The sequence below is a fragment of the Oncorhynchus tshawytscha genome, linkage group LG09, assembly GCF_018296145.1.
Source record: "Oncorhynchus tshawytscha isolate Ot180627B linkage group LG09, Otsh_v2.0, whole genome shotgun sequence".
NCBI classification, from domain to species: Eukaryota; Metazoa; Chordata; class Actinopteri; order Salmoniformes; family Salmonidae; genus Oncorhynchus; species Oncorhynchus tshawytscha.
In genome coordinates this window covers 35,289,572-35,307,805 of record NC_056437.1, presented here as the reverse complement: position 1 = coordinate 35,307,805, position 18,234 = coordinate 35,289,572, and the positions used below count along the sequence as shown (strand labels likewise).

Sequence of the window (18,234 nt, the reverse complement as noted above, 5' to 3'; positions counted from 1 at the left end):
AAAATGGAAACGGGGATAGACGGCCTACTCAAAGAGATGCTTCAAAGGTAAAATCCATATGCCTAATCAATGTTATTCTAAGCTTAATCTGAATTTTAAAAAATATATTTTTTATGTTCCTTAAATTATTTTTGGGCCTAACTTTTGGGAGCTGTGTGTGAGAGTGATGGTGTATGTGTGTGAGAGAGAGAATGATGTGTAAAGTGTTCTGAAAAGTAGGCTTTTTAAAGATAGTTTCATATAGGCCTATTGTGTTAACCCTTACTGCATCATTATGCATTTATATTCCTCCAGTCCAATCACAGGTAGGCCTTTTGGGTTTTAGCAAATCAGCTATTTTCTGCAGTAACCTGTTCTATTGTACAGTAAATGTGTTGAGTTGAGGTGTAGAGGACAGGCTTTTGTGCAGAGCGTTTAGAAAACGGGAACATGCGTCCTGGGAGGGGTGTGGCAAACCCTGTGGTATCACCATACTACTCGGTATTGTGGTACTTGGCCTGGTATTACGTCGTTAGTAAAATATTGACAACCCCACTCAGTTTACAGATTTTTTTTGCATGTTTCAGTGCACATTTAAAAAAATATATATATTTTTGGGCCCTCACCAGTTTGCATCACTGATAACCCTGTTTTATCTGGAAAATATTTAACAATAAATTATGGTGGGGAGAAACGGGGTATATTCGATGTGAGAAATTGTTGGCGTGGCGCAGTTGTATTGACGGTATCTTAATAGTTATAGTTTGTTACTTCACATTTTATAAGTGACATTGTGGTCCTTTCACTAGTGCGTTTCCCACTGCCTGGTGACCTTCATCAGTCTTTCCTCGCCTGGCAGGGTAACAGCGTACAACTACAGGGTGGAGCCCCGAGTGGACTTCCCTACTTCTGAACCACTGTAGATGAATGCCACCAGTCAAGTGGTTAGAATGTGTGCATGAAGTACTCCTACTTGATCAAATAATAAACCAGTGTGTTTGTGTGTCAAGTCAGTGGACATTCCTGCTTTTACTACTTAAGAGCTCATTGAAGGATTGTCTGGCTTCTGTCAACTTCAATAAATAGTTGGAGGAAGCGACTGTCTTACTATATTTCAGTCTATGCAAGCAGCAGCCTCCGCTAACCCTGGATCATCTGAGATATGTATTTTAACAACAACAGAGAAGGCTCTGTTTGTCTGGGAGCCAGGAGGACCGATCACAAGTTCGGCTTTGGGTTCAGTGGAGGCAAGATATGTCCACTGTCTAGCAGCCCTCAGCATAATCATTCCAATAATCACAACTGTTAGCTTAGCTCTGCCAGAGTACAGAGTCACTATGACCTTCTATGCAAATGCTTTTAGGAAGTCATTTCTTCTGTAATAAATAGGGCTTCATAAAACTGCAGTGTGAACTTTGTGTTATAGGGCGGTATGTGTTTTAAATGCATCATTGTTTATTGACATGCTGTCTTCGTGAATAATAATTTGTTAACTTGACTTGCCTGTTTTTAAATAAAGTAAATGTCTACTCATGTATTGCGGTATGCATTTAAACTGCCCATTGACAGTGAAGTGAAAATGCCACGGCCTCGTCATTTGGTGGAAAGCAGCTCAGCCTGCCCAGGCCGGATGTTGTGCTGATCTAAACAAGCCGTTGGCTGGAGCTTTTGTAAATTCTCTGAAATTCCCCAGAGAATGTGTGTAGAGTGACTTGCAAGAGGGAGGGAGGGAGGGAGGGAGAGGGAGCAATGGAAAAAGAGTTAGTAAAATAGCTAGAGAGAGAAAAGGAGAAAGAGGAAAACAAACCTGACAGTCTGCACTGAGGGCTGGCTAGCCAGCTTGTTTAAACTAATTTTTGCTCAACTTTTTTCCCCCTCTCCATTTCCTTTCTTTCTTTCCTGGGCGGTGAGCGAGAGAGTCAACCCCCCCAGGAAAAGCAGAGTGGTACGCCCCAGTGATATGACAGGCCCAAAAAACTTGCTATGCTGCTGCGAGTGCCAATCAAAGAGAAGCACTCGGCAGGGATTACCTTGAGTAACCCCCCATAGATTAGAGTGTGCATGTGAGATGGGCGATTTTTCAGGCGGCTTAAACGGCCTGATGACATGCTTTCCTGGAATATGTGTGGCAGTGCCGGGGCCAGGCAGCCCTTCTAAGGAGCTCTGCTTTGGTGCCGCTGTCCTGCTGTATCTGTACCGCTGCAATGGAGGTATCACTACCGCCTCCGGGGGTCCGGCCAAACTCACACCTGCTACGCCTATAGGCTGTGGCTTGATCAATGGCAACAAGGTTTTTATGAACGACAAATGAGCTTGCAGGTATGCCGCTACTGACTTTGAAGCTAGTACTGCGGTGTGTTGTCTGTCTGTCTCTCTCGCTGCTTGCTCGACTGATCTCTTTCTCCGCGTGCTCTTTTGCTCTCCCTCCCGCTCTCTTTTTCAGTTGCTTGGACAGCCACAGTTGCTTGCATTTAAACTTACTTCTAACACACGTTTAGTTACAACAGGGAACACTTCGTGGATTTTAGTACAGTTCCTGTTTTTTTCTGTACTGTTGCACAATCACACAGTCTCATGGCTGCAGTGCACGGTGCCTGGTTTTTGCTGCTGTTGTTGTTGATGTACGGTAGGCTAGTTGCTTGTACAAATGTGCCTGCTGCCTGCAAATGGAGTTGGAGAGGAACTTCAGCAGCCCCTTTTAGAGGTTGTGTGAGTCATTTTTTCCCCTTTCTATCATTCATCATGTTCAGGGCTGACCCAGTAACCAGCGAAAATGTAGAGCACAGGGACTGCATGCTTTTCCCGTCTTTACTTAACTCTATCTCTAGTGAAGTTCAAGAGCATTTCAAAGTGCTAGTGTAACGATTCCTTTTTTATTGAAATCTCATATTTTTTTCATGCTAGACATTGGATGTAGAATGGATCTGTTTTGAAATAGTAGTAGCTCATAGTTATTGCGTTTAAAAGTAATTGCCAAATAATTGTACATTGGAGAAAAGCAAACACAAAGAATATTCACATTACACTTGTATTTCCAAAATGTCTGTGTCTCCACCAAACCTGTTGTGTGTCCCTCTGCTTGGCTCCCTGCATGGCAATGCGGAATGTTGAAATGCCTCCTGACTGGAATGGCTGTTATTTCTAGAGGTGCCAGAGGCTGCTGACCTTCTCCTCCAGCCACGTCCTCCAGGGCCAAAGGGCGCGTGCGTGTGTGCGCGTGCGTGTGTGTGCGCGTGCGTGTCATGGAGTCTTAAAGGTGACCTAGACATGAGCTGGAACCAAATCCCTGTGCAGTTTCATGGGAATTACTACCCTCAATAAAAGCCACATGGATGCTATTCTCTCATCTACAGCAAGTGGCAGGCTTTTACACTCACCCATACAGACGGCAGGAGAAGAAGTGGAGAAATATACATTGCGGACAGTTGAAAATCTTAATTGCCACGTCTGTCTTTACAACTACTCTCAACAATGGGGCGGCAGGGTAGCCTAGTGGTTAGAGCATTGGGCTAGTAACCGAAAGGTTGCAAGTTAGTATCCCCCAGCTGTCAAGGTACAAATCTGTCGTTCTGCCCTTAAACAAGGCAGTTAACCCACTGTTCCTAGGCCGTCATTGAAAATACAAATTTATTCTTAACTGACTTGCCTAGTTAAATAAAGGTTAAACCAAAAAAATGCTTCCTTGCTATGGCAAGAAAATGTGGGTTCTCTCCCTTGTTATTTTCTTAATCGCTTGGCAGCAGTCAAGCAGATCCCATTAGCTTTGGATACCAAAGAGGGCCAAGCCCTGCCCTCAACCTAAATTTTCAGGTGCCTACTTGGAACAGTGAACTGGATCCTGGATCAATGACATGCAGGTTAAGACTATTCTATTTGTCCATGAAAACATGCAAGCGCATTAAAGCACTGATAAAGTATTATAAATTATTTTGAATAGTATTTAAACCCAGGTCTGGAGTGCAGTGAAGTGGAGGACAGACATTTTAGTGCATTTGTTGTCTAATTGGATTAGCCTATTGGCTCATAGGATCATAAAAGGTCAAACTAAATTGTAGTTAGGTGGGTTCGATGGCTAGCAGTAGATAGTATTTTCTGTAAAGGTTATTCTGTTTGCTCCCTTGGCGAAGAAACCAAATCCGACTGAATTCTAGATGGAGAGTGTTTTCTTAAAGGGTTATTCTGTTTTCCCAGCTCATTTAAGTCAAGGTCATACTGAACTGAATTTAGGTAGACGATTGAATAGCTAGCGGTAGACAGTAAGTAGTTGGGTGTTTTTGAACAGTTTATTTTGTTCCTTTTTTGTGGTACTTTTTACCAAAACACGACCCTGCCAAACCGGAGCTTGCTAGAGTGCGATGGGAGAAGGACATCCCAGCCGGCCAAACACTCCCGTAACCCGGACGATGGTGGGCCTATTTGTGCACCGCCTCATTGGTCTCCCGGTCGCGGCCGGCTGCGACTCAGGCCGGTATCAAACACGGATCTGTAGTGATTACTCTGCAGTAATGCAGTGCCTTAGACGGCTTCGCCACTCAGGAGGCCCCTGTTCTTTTCTTATTACAGTTTGTTGAAGTGTGTGTGTCTGTGTGTCTGGTGTGTGTGTGTGTGTGTGTGTGTGTGTGTGTGTGTGTGTGTGTGTGTGTGTGTGTGTGTGTGTGTGTGTGTGTGTGTGTGTGTGTGTGTGATGCCCCATTTAAAAACTCCAGGGTAGGAAAAGACTTGGGGTTCAGTCATTTCCTAACTCAAACAGCGCTAGTGAATCAGCGAAAAGCGAGCAGGGGGAAAATTTAAAACCAGGTCAGGGGGAAAAAGCTCTGTAAAACCCTGGTGTTTTTTTACATCTGTAGTGTGGAAGGCAGCACTGGAAGCACTTGAGCAGAATGGGGAGATAAAGCAGGAAAGCCATCGTGGTGCGCAGATGACCTCCAAAACAAACACAGGACCTCCCTGACCCCACCAGGACTGCCCTAGTGTAGAGGAATAACTTTAGTAGAGAACTGAAATGTTTTAAATAGAGTGAAACAGGGAGCTAGCCTATAACCTGAACTTGTCTAATAGCAATAGATTGTTCTTGTTGCAAATGTGTTTTGTTTTACTGAACACAATCGACGTCTACTTGGCCAAGTGGTCTCTATGTTGTGTTCCGTCTGTAGAGGGAGCCCACCCCCCAATGTCATCTTCATGCAGTCACACTCATCCTTTTTAAATTCTTTCTCTCAATTCAATTTGCTTTATTGGCATGACATAACAATGTACATATTGCCAAAGCTTACTTTGGATATTTACAATATGAAAATAATAAGAATCGAAATGGTCAACGGGACAACAGTAACAACAATAACCAAGGGTCAAAATAACCATACATTGAACAATCACAATAAGTATACAGTAGAGGACATGTGCAGGTTGATTGGTCTGTCAGACACTGTTCCCCATCTTTATGGCAGGCAGCAATGTAGTGTGCTGCCATCCCACAGCTCTCTGCGTCTTCCCTCAACAGGACGGGTAGCTTATTCTCATCAGAGAGGTCTCTGAAACTTTGAAAAAGGGTTTCAAATTTGGAGAAATGACACTAATCTCTCTATATATATATACACTGCTCAAAAAAATAAAGGGAACACTAAAATAACACATCCTAGATCTGAATGAATGAAATATTCTTATTAAATATTTTTTTCTTTACATAGTTGAATGTGCTGACAACAAAATCACACAAAAGTATCAATGGAAATCAAATTTATCAACCCATGGAGGTCTGGATTTGGAGTCACACTCAAAATTAAAGTGGAAAACCACACTACAGGCTGATCCAACTTTGATGTAATGTCCTTAAAACAAGTCAAAATGAGGCTCAGTAGTGTGTGTGGCCTCCACGTGCCTGGGCATGCTCCTGATGAGGTGGTGGATGGTCTCCTGAGGGATCTCCTCCCAGACCTGGACTAAAGCATCCGCCAACTCCTGGACAGTCTGTGGTGCAACATGGCGTTGGTGGATGGAGCGAGACATGATGTCCCAGATGTCCTCAATTGGATTAAGGTCTGGGGAACGGGCGGGCCAGTCCATAGCATCAATGCCTTCCTCTTGCAGGAACTGCTGACACACTCCAGCCACATGAGGTCTAGCATTGTCTTGCATTAGGAGGAACCCAGGGCCAACCGCACCAGCATATGGTCTCACAAGGGGTCTGAGGATCTCATCTCGGTACCCAATGGCAGTCAGGCTACCTCTGGCAAGCACATGGAGGGCTGTGCGGCCCCCCAAAGAAATGCCACCCCACACCATGACTGACCCACCGCCAAACCGGTCATGCTGGAGGATGTTGCAGGCAGCAGAACGTTCTCCACGGCGTCTCCAGACTGTCACGTCTGTCACATGTGCTCAGTGTGAACCTGCTTTCATCTGTGAAGAGCACAGGGCGCCAGAGGCGAATTTGCCAATCTTGGTGTTCTCTGGCAAATGCCAAACGTCCTGCACGGTGTTGGGCTGTAAGCACAACCCCCACCTGTGGACGTCGGGCCCTCATACCACCCTCATGGAGTCTGTTTCTGACCGTTTGAGCAGACACATGCACATTTGTGGCCTGCTGGAGGTCATTTTGCAGGGCTCTGGCAGTGCTCCTCCTGCTCCTCCTTGCACAAAGGCGGAGGTAGCGGTTCTGCTGCTGGGTTGTTGCCCTCCTACGGCCTCCTCCACGTCTCCTGATGTACCGGCCTGTCTCCTGGTAGCGCCTCCATGCTCTGGACACTACGCTGACAGACACAGCAAACCTTCTTGCCACAGCTCGCATTGATGTACCATCCTGGATGAGCTGCACTACCTGAGCCACTTGTGTGGGTTGTAGACTCCGTCTCATGCTATCACCAGAGTGAAAGCACCGCCAGCATTCAAAAGTGACCAAAACATCAGCCAGGAAGCATAGGAACTGAGAAGTGGTCTGTGGTCACCACCTGCAGAACCACTCCTTTATTGGGGGTGTCTTGCTAATTGCCTATAATTTCCACCTGTTGTCTATTCCATTTGCACAACAGCATGTGAAATGTATTGTCAATCAGTGTTGTTTCCTAAGTGGACAGTTTGATTTCACAGAAGTGTGATTGACTTGGAGTTACATTGTGTTGTTTAAGTGTTCCCTTTATTTTTTTGAGCAGTGTATATTTAAAAAAAATATTTTAAAAAATCAAGAAATGCAGCTCTGTTTCTGCTGTTGTGCAGTGGTTACACAGCCTTTCCTCTACAAGGAGACAGGTTTTCCTGTGTTCTACCCTTCTCAATGGCAAGGCTCTCACTCTCTCTCCTTCTCTCACTCTCCGTCTCTCACTCTCTCTCTGTCTCTCACTCTGACTTTCTCTATCCAACACTCTCTCTCTGGCTCGGACTCTCTCTCTCTCTGGCTCGGACTCTCGCTTTCACTCTCGCTCTGACTCTCTCGCTCGCTCTGTCTGTCTCGCTCGCTTGCTCTGACTCTCTCTCTCTCTCCCACTCACTCTGACTCTCTCTCCCGCTCACTCTGACTCTCTCTCCCGCTCACTCTGACTCTCTCTCCCGCTCGCTCTGACTCTCTGATACGCTCTGATTCATTCCCTCTGCTCACCATTGGGTTTTTGACCTTCGTTAGCCCCATCTGGTACCAGCATGGGATGTTTGGTTTGGCATAGCCAGACCTGTTCCAGAACAGCACTTTCGTGCATCAGGCAGAGGGGAAGGGAGGGAGTTGCTGGTATCCCTTGCCAGCAATGATGATAAAGAATGTTGCTCTATTCTCAATCACTCTGCTGGACTTGTCTGACCCAGATCTGCATCTGACCCAGGAGTTTTGTTATCTAGTATCTACTGCTGTTAGTGAATGCATCAAAAAGGATTACCACTAAATGTGTATGCTTATGTGTTTTGAACATTCACTATGTGAAAAATATGTTTAGACACACCTACCCATTCAAGGGGTTTTCTTTATTTTTACTATTTTCTACATTGTAGAATAATAGTGAAGACATCAAAACTATGAAATAACAGATATAGAATCATGTAGTAACCAAAAAAAGTGTTAAACAAATCAAAATATGTTATTTGATATTCTTCAAAGTAGCCACCCTTTGCCTTGATGACAGCTTTGCACACTCTTGGCATTCTCTCTCTCTAACTACATATACAGTTGAAGTCGGTAGTTTACATACACTTAGGTTGGAGTCAATAAAACTTGTTTTTCAACCACTCCACACATTTTTGTTAACAAACTATAGTTTTGGCAAGTCAGTTGGGTCATGTACAAAATAGATGTCCTAAGTAATTTTTCCAACAATTGTTTATAGACAGATTATTTAACTGATAATTCACTGTATCACAATTCCAGTGGGTCAGAAGTTTACATACACTACAATGACTGTGCCTTTTAAACTGCTTGGAAAATTCCAAAAAAAGATGTCATGGCTTTAGAAGCTTCTGATAGCCTAATTGACATAATTAGAGTCAATTGGAGGTGTACCTGTGGATGTATTTCATGGCCTACCTTCAAACACAGTGCCTCTTTGCTTGACATCATGGGAAAATCAAAAGAATTCCGGTTCATCAATCTGAAATCTGGATCATCATTGGGAGCAATTTCCAAACACCTGAAGGTACCACGTTCATCTGTACAAACAATAGTACTCAAGTATAAACACCATAGGACCACGCAGTCGCCCTACCGCTCGGGAAGGAGATGCATTCTGTCTCCTAGAGATTAATGTACTTTGGTGCGAAAAGTGCAAATCAATCCCAGAACAACCGCAAAGGAGTATCTATATCCACAGTAAAATGAGTCCTATATCGACATAATCTGAAAGGCCGCTCAGCAAGGAAGAAGCCACTGCTCCAAAACCGCCATAAAAAAGCCAGACTATGGTTTGCAACTGCACATGGGGACAAAGATCGTACTTTTCGGAGAAATGTCCTCTGGTCTGATGAAACAAAAATAGAACTGTTTGGTCATAATGACCTTTGTTATGTTTGGAGGAAAATGGGGGATGCTTGCAAGCCGAAGAACACCATCCCAACTGTGAAGCACGGCGGTGGCGGCATCAGGTTGTGGAGGTGCTTTTCTGCAGGAGGGACTGGTGCACTTCACAAAATAAATGGAATCATGAGAGAGTATAATGATGTGGATATATTGAATCAACACCTCAAGACATCAGTCAGGAAGTTAAAGCTTGGTCGCAAATGGGTCTTCCAAATGGACAATGACCCCAAGCATACTTATAAAGTTGTGGCATAATGGCTTAAGGACAACAAAGTCAAGGTATTGGAGTGGCCATCACAAAGCCCTGACCTTAATCCTATAGAAAATTTGTGGGCAGAACTGAAAAAGCATTATCGCGCAAGGAGGCCTACAAACCTGACTCCAGCGCTGTCAGGAGGAATGGGCCACAATTCACCCAACTTATTGTAGGAAGCTTGTGGAAGGCTACCCTAAACGTTTGACCCAAGGTAAACAATTTAAAGGCAATGCTACCAAATACTAGTTGAGTGTATGTAATCTTCTGACCCACTGGGAATGTGATAAAATAAATAAAAGCTGAAATAAATCATTCTCTCTACTATTATTCTGACATTTTACATTCTTAAAATAAAGTGGTGATCCTAACTGACCTAAAATGGGATTTTTACTAGGATTAAATGTCAGGAATTGTGAAAACTGAGTTTAAATGTATTTGGCTAAGGTGTATTTAAACTTCTGACTTTAACTGTGTTATAGATAGATGAAGTGGAAGAGACAGGTTAGAGAAGGATTTTTAAGCCTTGGGACATGGGCTCCTTATGTGCTCCATTCAGAGGGTGAATGGGCCAAACATGCCAGGCGCACCATGTTGTGTCAAGAACTGCAATGCTGCTGGGATTTTCACGCTCAACAGTTTCCTGTGTGTATCAAGAATGGTCCACCCCCTTCCTAGGTTTTCCCAGATTGGAGTCAAAATGGGAATCACTGTGAATGCTTTAGACACCTTGGGGGGGGGTGCAACTCAGTATTGGGATGCTGTTCCTAATGTTTGGTATAGTATTTATAAATGCAACATTTAAGATCCTTCTCATTGGTGCATCAGCATTTTTGACTTTTGTAGCCAAAAGTTATATTGATTTGGTGTCTGCAAAAGAAAAGTGTGGTTTGTACAGTATCTTCATTCATACTGTAGGCTAACGTGATTACTAGTTATCATGGGAAATCGTAATGACTTATATGATTGAGTACATGAACTCGGCTTTCGCTTAGTCGGGTCGTGTTATGGGTTCAGGGCCAGGACACCCTCTCACTCACCCAATCTATTTTGCTGTAATTTTCTTAATTTAGTCATGTGAGGATTTTGATTTTCTACACAGGCTGACTTCAGGCGGAACAATGGCCTGGATTGTACTTATGATGTTTGTATGTGTATCATGATCCTGTGGACACCCTCTCCATGTGAAGATCATCAAAGGAGGTCATAGACTTAATCTTATCTATACTGGGTGCATGACCAGGCTGTTAAACTCCACTTTCCCTCTGTCTGGTTCCCTTTCTTCTCTTATCTGGTTAGCTAGCTTTGAGGAAATTGGACTGCCCTGATGCCGGGGGAATAACCCTAGGGAAGTTAGACTTATCACATTATGACATTGTACTGTTGTTCACTTAGTGGGACAGTCAGTCTGCTCTCTTTTTAGTCTGAAGAATTAAGCCGCAGACCACTCCTGCTTCTTTCACAGTGAACCTTTTAGCGTCTTTCACAGTGAACCTTTTAGCATCTTTCACAGTGAACTTTTAGCATCAGTGGTAGGCTGGGCAGTTGCTGCAACAGTAAATGTAGGTGAATGGACAGATGGACTTAACTGCTGTTTGATTTGTAGCTTCCCTTGGCTGGAGAGTGCATTAATAGGCCATGACATGGTATATCATGTCTAGGTCGCTCTAAGACTTTTGTTGTGATTTTATAGGACAGTCAGTGTATTGCTTTGATATTTTGTTGACACTGCCAGTTATTTTTCCTTCCGAATCCTTCCTTTCCTACAGGGTATTATTCTAGCACACCATTATTGTGTTGTTGTTGCCTTAAAAGGGATGTGGGTCATGGCGTGCTGTTTTAGCCCCACTCAGTCAGTCACTAAATAGGAATTCAAACACGGGCAGAGTTTTTTTCAAAACTAGACGTGAATTACCTATGGGCTGCCTTGAGGTTTTGTTGTAAACTTTCTGGCCCAGATTGAACTTCGAGGTGCTATACGTCATCATGATGACTTTGCATAGACTAGAGTGCTCTCTGTGACATCATGAGAGTTGAGCAGAGTTATCATATAGGGAGATCCTCTCGAGTTGGCAGGTATATATTTACCAACTGAAAATACATTTAGCTAAAATGTGTATATCCTTTTGCTATTTTTTAAATTTTCTTATAGCAAATAACACGACCCTCGCAAGAAGACAAGTCAGACGACAAAATCGAAGAGGAGAAATTGGAGAAGTCGGAGAAAAAAGAGGACGAGCAGAATAAGGAAGAGGAAGAGAAAGATGAAAAGGAGGACTCCAGGTGAATTTTGAATAGCTGTGTGTGTGTGTGTGTGCTGTTAGAGTCCTAGCTAGAGTCAGCCTCGGGCCTGACCCCCCTCTGACACTTTGAGGGAGAATCTGTACCTCCCAGTAAATTGTAGCTTTCAGTTGAAGCAACAGGAATTTTGGAGCCTTGTTGCAGGGATCATCATCCCTCTTAGATGTAATGTACATCAGACCAGAGCGGGACGGAGCTAGAGATGGAGAGACTGAGGGAGAGCGAGAGGGAGCGAACCACTGCCCTTCTCTGGCATGATGGCCAGGCTGAGCATAACACCCACCGACGGACTGCTTTCAATGTTCCGCCTATCCTGCAGTTTGAAAAACCATAAAACCAAGGCAGGAAGGCAGAATGGTATTTGAAATGCTCCCTCAAGGCCTAAATGGAAATCAGACCTTGTCGACTGACTCTGCTCTTCTAGGAAGGAAGGTACTCCTCCCTCTGACCTGGCCTGTATTTACTTCTTGCTTACGAGCACTCTCTGGCCCTTTCTCAATTCGTCTTTCCTTGATTACTTGTGTCCTGCTTTCCCTCAGAAGTTCTCCAATGAATTTTGAGATGGATAAAGGCTGAAAGGAAAGGCGAATTGAGAAAGAGCTGACTCTGAGAGGGGAGGAGAGCGTGGCGGCCATCTTGGCCCCATAACACTAAGCCATTAGCCAGATGACTTCCTGCCTGTTTACCCAGCTGGATCCGTGGGCAGCAGTTAGTCATGACTCGTGTCCTTACCAACCACCAAATGAGAGGCAGCCTCGTTGCAAGTGCCTGTAAAACAAACCTGCTTATGAAAATTGACTTTTAAATCCAGTTGATGGGACTCTGCAAATGGCTTTTTCCTAAGCATTCATCTGTGCAAAACAATAGGCTTGTACAGTTTCTGAAAATGTCCATTGGATAGGAGTTGAGTAGAACATAAAACAAATGAATGTCAAAATGTGCCTAATAATGTATCACAGTACTGTCATTCATGCTTTTAAACTGCAGAATCCCCTTGACCCACAGTTTTAATGATGTGTTATTGATGCTATGCTACCAGCCATGCTATGGTGAGGTAAAACCTTTTGGCCCCATCTCATTCAGGGACATCGGCAAAGACAAAGACAAGTGTGACGGTGGGGAAGACGAGGACGGAAAGGAGCAGAGCACGCCACGCGGCAGAAAGACCGCCAACAGCCAGGGCCGGCGCAAGGGAAGGATCACCACGCGCTCCATGGCCAACGAGGCTGCCTCTGTGGCGACCGAGGAGCCACTACCGCCGGCCTCCGCCCCTGAGCCTGTCCTGCCTGCAGAGTCTCCTCAGCCCCTCAAAGCTGAGCCTACTACACAGAAGGCTGTTAGAGAGCCCACCAAAACTGCACCAGGTGGAGCTCCCATGGACCCTAACAGAGGAGGTAAGCACCTCAGCCATTCTACACTTTTTTTTTACCATCCCCTAATTCTATATATTTTTTTACAAAGGTGCATCTCAAACAGCTAAAGGAGGAAGAAACGTTTACATTTACTAGGGTTGTTTACTAGTTTTGTGGTTATGTGGTATTTGCGGCAACGGGACTGAGTAGATAATACAATTCTACTTGTGTCCACTCGAGGTATTGAACTTCGGCTATGGAGGTATGAACAAGTGTGTGTGTGTGTGTGTGGCACTTGGCGTCTCCAACAGGTCGATCGCCAGCTACAAGTAGCTCGCAGGCCTCCTATGCGTAGCTCGCCAAACAATTTTGAAAGTATGACAGTGCAACTGTCATTAACAAATCTCACAAGTTACCAAGGGGGTCGGCGGGGGGGGGGGGCACACGGTAGAATTCACAAGGTGTACATTTCTAAATTGGATAGTGCATCATCAGTTCTTCTTGTCATGTTTGTTGCATACGTTAGAGAGCTATTTCTAACTTGTCAGAAATGTCCAGAACAACTAGCTCATGTCATTTTTTTTAGCCCATAGATATTGTTGTCATTTTTTTTCGGCACTCAAATATCACATGAATACATATTAGACATGGTACAACGTATAGAATTGCAAGAATTTGCTTTAAACATGATACATTCTCTCTACCAACGAGGTGTGTGAACAGTTCGTCATGAACAGTGCTTGTGCCCATAGAAATAGGCGCAGGATGTTCCCCAATGCTGGAAGACGGGCCTGAGTGAAAACATTTGGGAACCCCTGTGCTAAATGACTAAAATGTAAATGTCATGCCACTGAGCTTCAAGAAAAACACCACCACCCTTTACACACACACCTGATAGGATATGCACTTGCTTGCCTGGCAAAAACTGGGGTCTGTTCAGATATACATTTTATTGTTTAGAACTACTAAGATGGTCTGGTTGAATAAGGAATCAGCTCTATTCATTACATTTCTATCTGCAATTTCATCTAGCTTAATACATACCAGGTTCAGGTTGTTGTTGTTATTGTTGTTTTTGCTCCTCAACCCAATCCCTCCGATCTCTCGCTTGTGTAACCCAGCCAGGGGGCTCAGTCTGAGTCGAGCCTACACCCTAGCCATCATCACCATGACAATAGAGTGTGGCGTCGAGGATGGACCCGTTGACATGGCTCCTCTCAGCTCTACCTCAGCCTAGTCCTTGTCCTGCTCTGAAAGCTTCTTATGATGTATGTGTGCTGAATGTCAGACAGTCTGTTTTAGCCTCCCACTCTGTATTTATAAATCTATATCTGCGTCTGAAATGGCACCCTTATTCTCTACAGTGCACTACTTTTGACCAGAGCCCTATGGGCCCTTATTCCCTATGTAGTGTTCTACTATTGACCAGAGCCCCATGGGCCCTTATTCCCTATGTCGTGTTCTACTATTGACCAGAGCCCCATGGGCCCTTATTCCCTATGTCGTGTTCTACTATTGACCAGAGCCCTATGGGCTGGATCAAAAGCAGATCATTATATATGGAATGGGCGGCCATTTCGGTCTCGCCATATCTCTTCAAAGAGCAGGGCAAGATTAATAACCTGACCACCTCCCTGGATCTTAACAGGCATGTTGGGGGAACGGGGGAATGCGTTTCGATTAGGCGAACATGTGAGTTGAGTGTGCCATGGGACAGAAGTAGTAATTCAGCTATCCTTCGTTGAGTAGATTTAACAGACTATGTATGGCCCTAGACCGTTGGCTAGCAGCCGTCTAGGCATGGATCTCTCTAGAGAAAAAAAAACTCCTATAAATGTCAGCAACAGTGCCTTCAGAAAGTATTCACACCCCTTAACTTTTTCAAAATTTTGTTTTTACAAAGTGGGATTAAAATGGATTTAATTGTCATTTTTTTTGTCAACAATCTACACAAAACACTCGAATGTCAAAGTGGAAGAGAAATTCTAGCATTTGTAAAACATTTATGAAAAAGAAAACACTATTTTGATTAGATATGTGTCAATCCCCTGAGCCAATACATGTCAGAATCACCTTTGGCTAAAATTACAGCTGTGAGTCTGTCTAGGTAAGTCTTTAAGCTCTTTCCACACCTGGATTGTGCAACATTTGCCCATTTATTATTTTCAAAATTATTTTCAATTGGTAGTTGACCATTGCTAGACAACCATTTTGCCATAGATTTTCTAGTAGATTGTAACTGTAACTTTGCCACTCAGGAACATTCACAGTCTTCTCGGTTAGCAACTCCAGTGAAGATTTGGCCTTGTGTTTTAGGTTATTGTCCTGCTGAAAGGTGAATTCCGGTGTAAAGTGTCTGGTGTAAAGCAGACTGAACCAGGTTTTCCTCTAGGATTTTGCCCATGCTTAGCACAATTCAGTTTTTTTTTAAAGACTCCCCAGCCCTTAACGATTACAAGCATGCCCATTACACGATGCAGCCGCCACTATGCTTGAACATTATGGAGAGTGGTACCCAGTAATGTGTTGTAACGTTTGGGGCAAATCCAAAACACTTTGTATTCAGGACTAAAAGGCCACATCTTTTTTGCTGTATTACTTTAGTGCCGTATTGCAAACAGGATGCATGTTTAGGAATATTTGTTCTGTCCAGGATTCCTTTTTTTCACCCTGTCAATTAGGTTAGTATTGTGGAGTAACTACAATGTTGTTGATCCATCCTCAGAGTTTAATGGCTGTGATAGGAGAAAACTAACTGTTTTAATGTCACCGTTGGCCTCGTGATATCCCTGAGCAGTTTCCTTCCTCTCCGGCAACTGAGTTAGGAAGGACGCCTGTATCTTTGTAGCGACTGGGTGTATTGATACACCATCCAAAGTGTAATTAAACATTTCACCATTCTCAAAGGGATATTCATAGTCTGCTTTTGAATTTTTACCCTTCTATCAATAGATGCCCTTTGCGAGGAATTGGAAAACCTCCCTGGTCTTTGGTTGAATCTGTGTTTGAAATTCACTGCTCGACTGAGGGACCTTTAAAGAATTGGGGCGGCAGGTAGCCTAGTGGTTAGAGCGTTGGACTAGTAACCAGAAGGTTGCAAGTTCAAACCCCCCCAGCTGACAAGGTACAAATCTGCCGTTCTGCCCCTGAACAAGGCAGTTAACCCATTTGTCCTAGGCCATCATTGAAAATAAGAATTTGTTCTTAACTGACTTGCCTAGTTAAATAAAGGTAAAATAAATAAAAAATTGTATGTGCGGGGTACAGAGATGAGGTAGTCATTCAGAAATCATGTTAAACACTTATTGCACACAGAGTGAGTCCACTTTTTTAGGCTTGCCATGACAAAGGGGATGAATACTTATTGACTCAAAACATTTCAGCTTTTCATTTTTTAATTAATTTGTAAAAATGTGTAAAAACATAATTCTACTTTGACATTATGGGGTATTGTATGTAGGCCAGTGACGCAAAATCTAAATTTAATCCATTTTAAATGCAAGCTGTAACGCAACAAACACAACAGAATGTGGAAAAGGTTTACGCAATCTCTATGGGTCCCATGGAGTAGTGGGCCAGGGTTCACTCTCCCTCTCAGCCCCAGCTTCCATCAGCCCATCCTCCCTTATTCAGTTTGTTGTTCTGTGAATTTGGCTGTGGGTGAAGGGGAGGTAGGGGTCAGTGTGGACAGGCTGATACTGAGGGAGACGTGTGTTTGTGGTTAATAGATAAGTGGCAGTGAGAGGAGTGGTTACTTAGTCAGTCTGTCTGTCTCTGTTGTCGGGATGTTCTCTCCGTCTGTCTGTTTGTCTTTGTCCAAGGCCGTTTCCCAAAGAGGTTGGAGGGTGGGAGGTGCATCTCTCTACTTCTCCGCTGTCTGGAGTCAGATCAGCTGACATGGGGCCCTCCCCTTGTGAGGGAAAGAGGGAGGGACAGGAGGAGGGGGTCGTTCTAGTTGTGAGGGAGATAGCGAAAGAGCAAGAGAACACGAGAAAGGGAGAGGGAAAGAGAGAGTGTGAGGTGCAGGCCTCAGCAGTGAGCCTCTGAATGTAAACAGATTATTTGATTAGCAGCAGTGAGAAGGAGACTGCTGAGAAGTGGACTGAGCTACACTACTATCTCTGTGGGCTAATATGGAGCTTTCTCTTCTCTCTCTGTGACTTTAGCACTAGAAACTGCTGCCGCCGCGAACATTGAAACCGGTGAGACTTCTCGCTGGACCGAGGAGGAGATGGAGGTTGCCAAAAAAGGTAGCGTTTCGTTTTTATTTCTTAATTTACCGTTTTTCTCCTTCCCTCGCACTCTTTCACTCTCAACCCTCTCTCTCTCTCGTTTGATCTCTCTCTCTCTCTCCTTTGATCTCTCTCTTTTATATATATATATATATATATATATATATATATATATATCATTTGCTCCCATACAAGCTCTCACTCTCAGACACTCCCCTGGCTGGTGGAGACTTTAAGGGGGAAGCAGGACGGAGTGGTTTGAGCAAGGATATTTTTTCTGATATCTAACTGCAATGCCTCTGCTCTGTGACAGAGCGTGACAGTTTGGGCTTCTTCTAAAGATCATATTATTCACAAAAACACAGTCAGGCTTCTGGATCAGGACTTATTTTGAAGTTGCTCTACATTGAAGCCTTTTTTTATCTAAAACAACTCTTTTTGAGATTTGAGTGCTTCATTTCATGCAGTTACTGAATGTGGACGCACCACAGCGTTTCAGCTTTTGCCAGTTGCGTCACACACTCGTCCATGCGTGATTGACCCATAACCCCAACCCCCATCGGCAATAGCTACCTCCCAGCCAGGCCAGTTCTCTAGCTTTCTCAGTGTAGTCTGTGGTGGAGAGAGAGAGACTTAAGTCTTCTGTATGCTTCGGTTCGGCTGGGGCTTAGCCGAATGAGTATGCTCACATACTCCCTTAACCCCCTACAGTTGATTTCCGTGGCCCCAAAGACATCTAATGAGCATTTTTTTTTTAAATTACATAAAAATCCATACATTTTAAGCTAGAGAGATCTTTTTTTTTTTTTTTGCATCGGATGCATCTCAATCCACTGCATCTGTCGATGTCGCACTTCCACATCTGCGGATGAAAGGTGGCAGAGCTGGAGCAGTGTTTGTCAGACCATGAGACATCCCAAAAATTGTTCTTCTCATTAAATCGTCTGAACGGTTTGGCCTACAAATATGGATGGATGTGAGACTCATGATAGTGTTCTCCATTTTGCTCTACCCCAACAAGTGCCTTCTGAAGCCGGTACAGCTAATCTGCCATCTTCTGTCTGTAGTATCCAAACAGTTTGGCCCACACAGAAATATGACGCCCCTGTGGAAAGGTGAAAGGAT

The 18,234-nt window shown here is 44.0% G+C and overlaps 1 protein-coding gene across 8 annotated transcripts in view; it reads left to right on the top strand.

Moving 5' to 3' along the window:
• The window catches only part of ncor1 (nuclear receptor corepressor 1), a 110,833-nt gene that overhangs the window by 62,910 nt on the left and 29,689 nt on the right, over nt 1-18,234 (top strand). For 6 of the 8 annotated variants that reach the window (XM_024431758.2, XM_024431755.2, XM_024431754.2 and 3 more), the window contains exons 15-17: nt 11,377-11,507; nt 12,609-12,919; nt 17,044-17,127. In XM_024431758.2, the coding sequence (XP_024287526.1) occupies nt 11,377-11,507; nt 12,609-12,919; nt 17,044-17,127 (526 nt within the window). Of the gene's footprint in view, nt 1-1,998; nt 2,299-11,376; nt 11,508-12,608; nt 12,920-17,043; nt 17,128-18,234 lie in introns of those variants that run through there. The other 2 variants (XM_024431757.2, XM_024431756.2) reach the window with 2 other exon arrangements.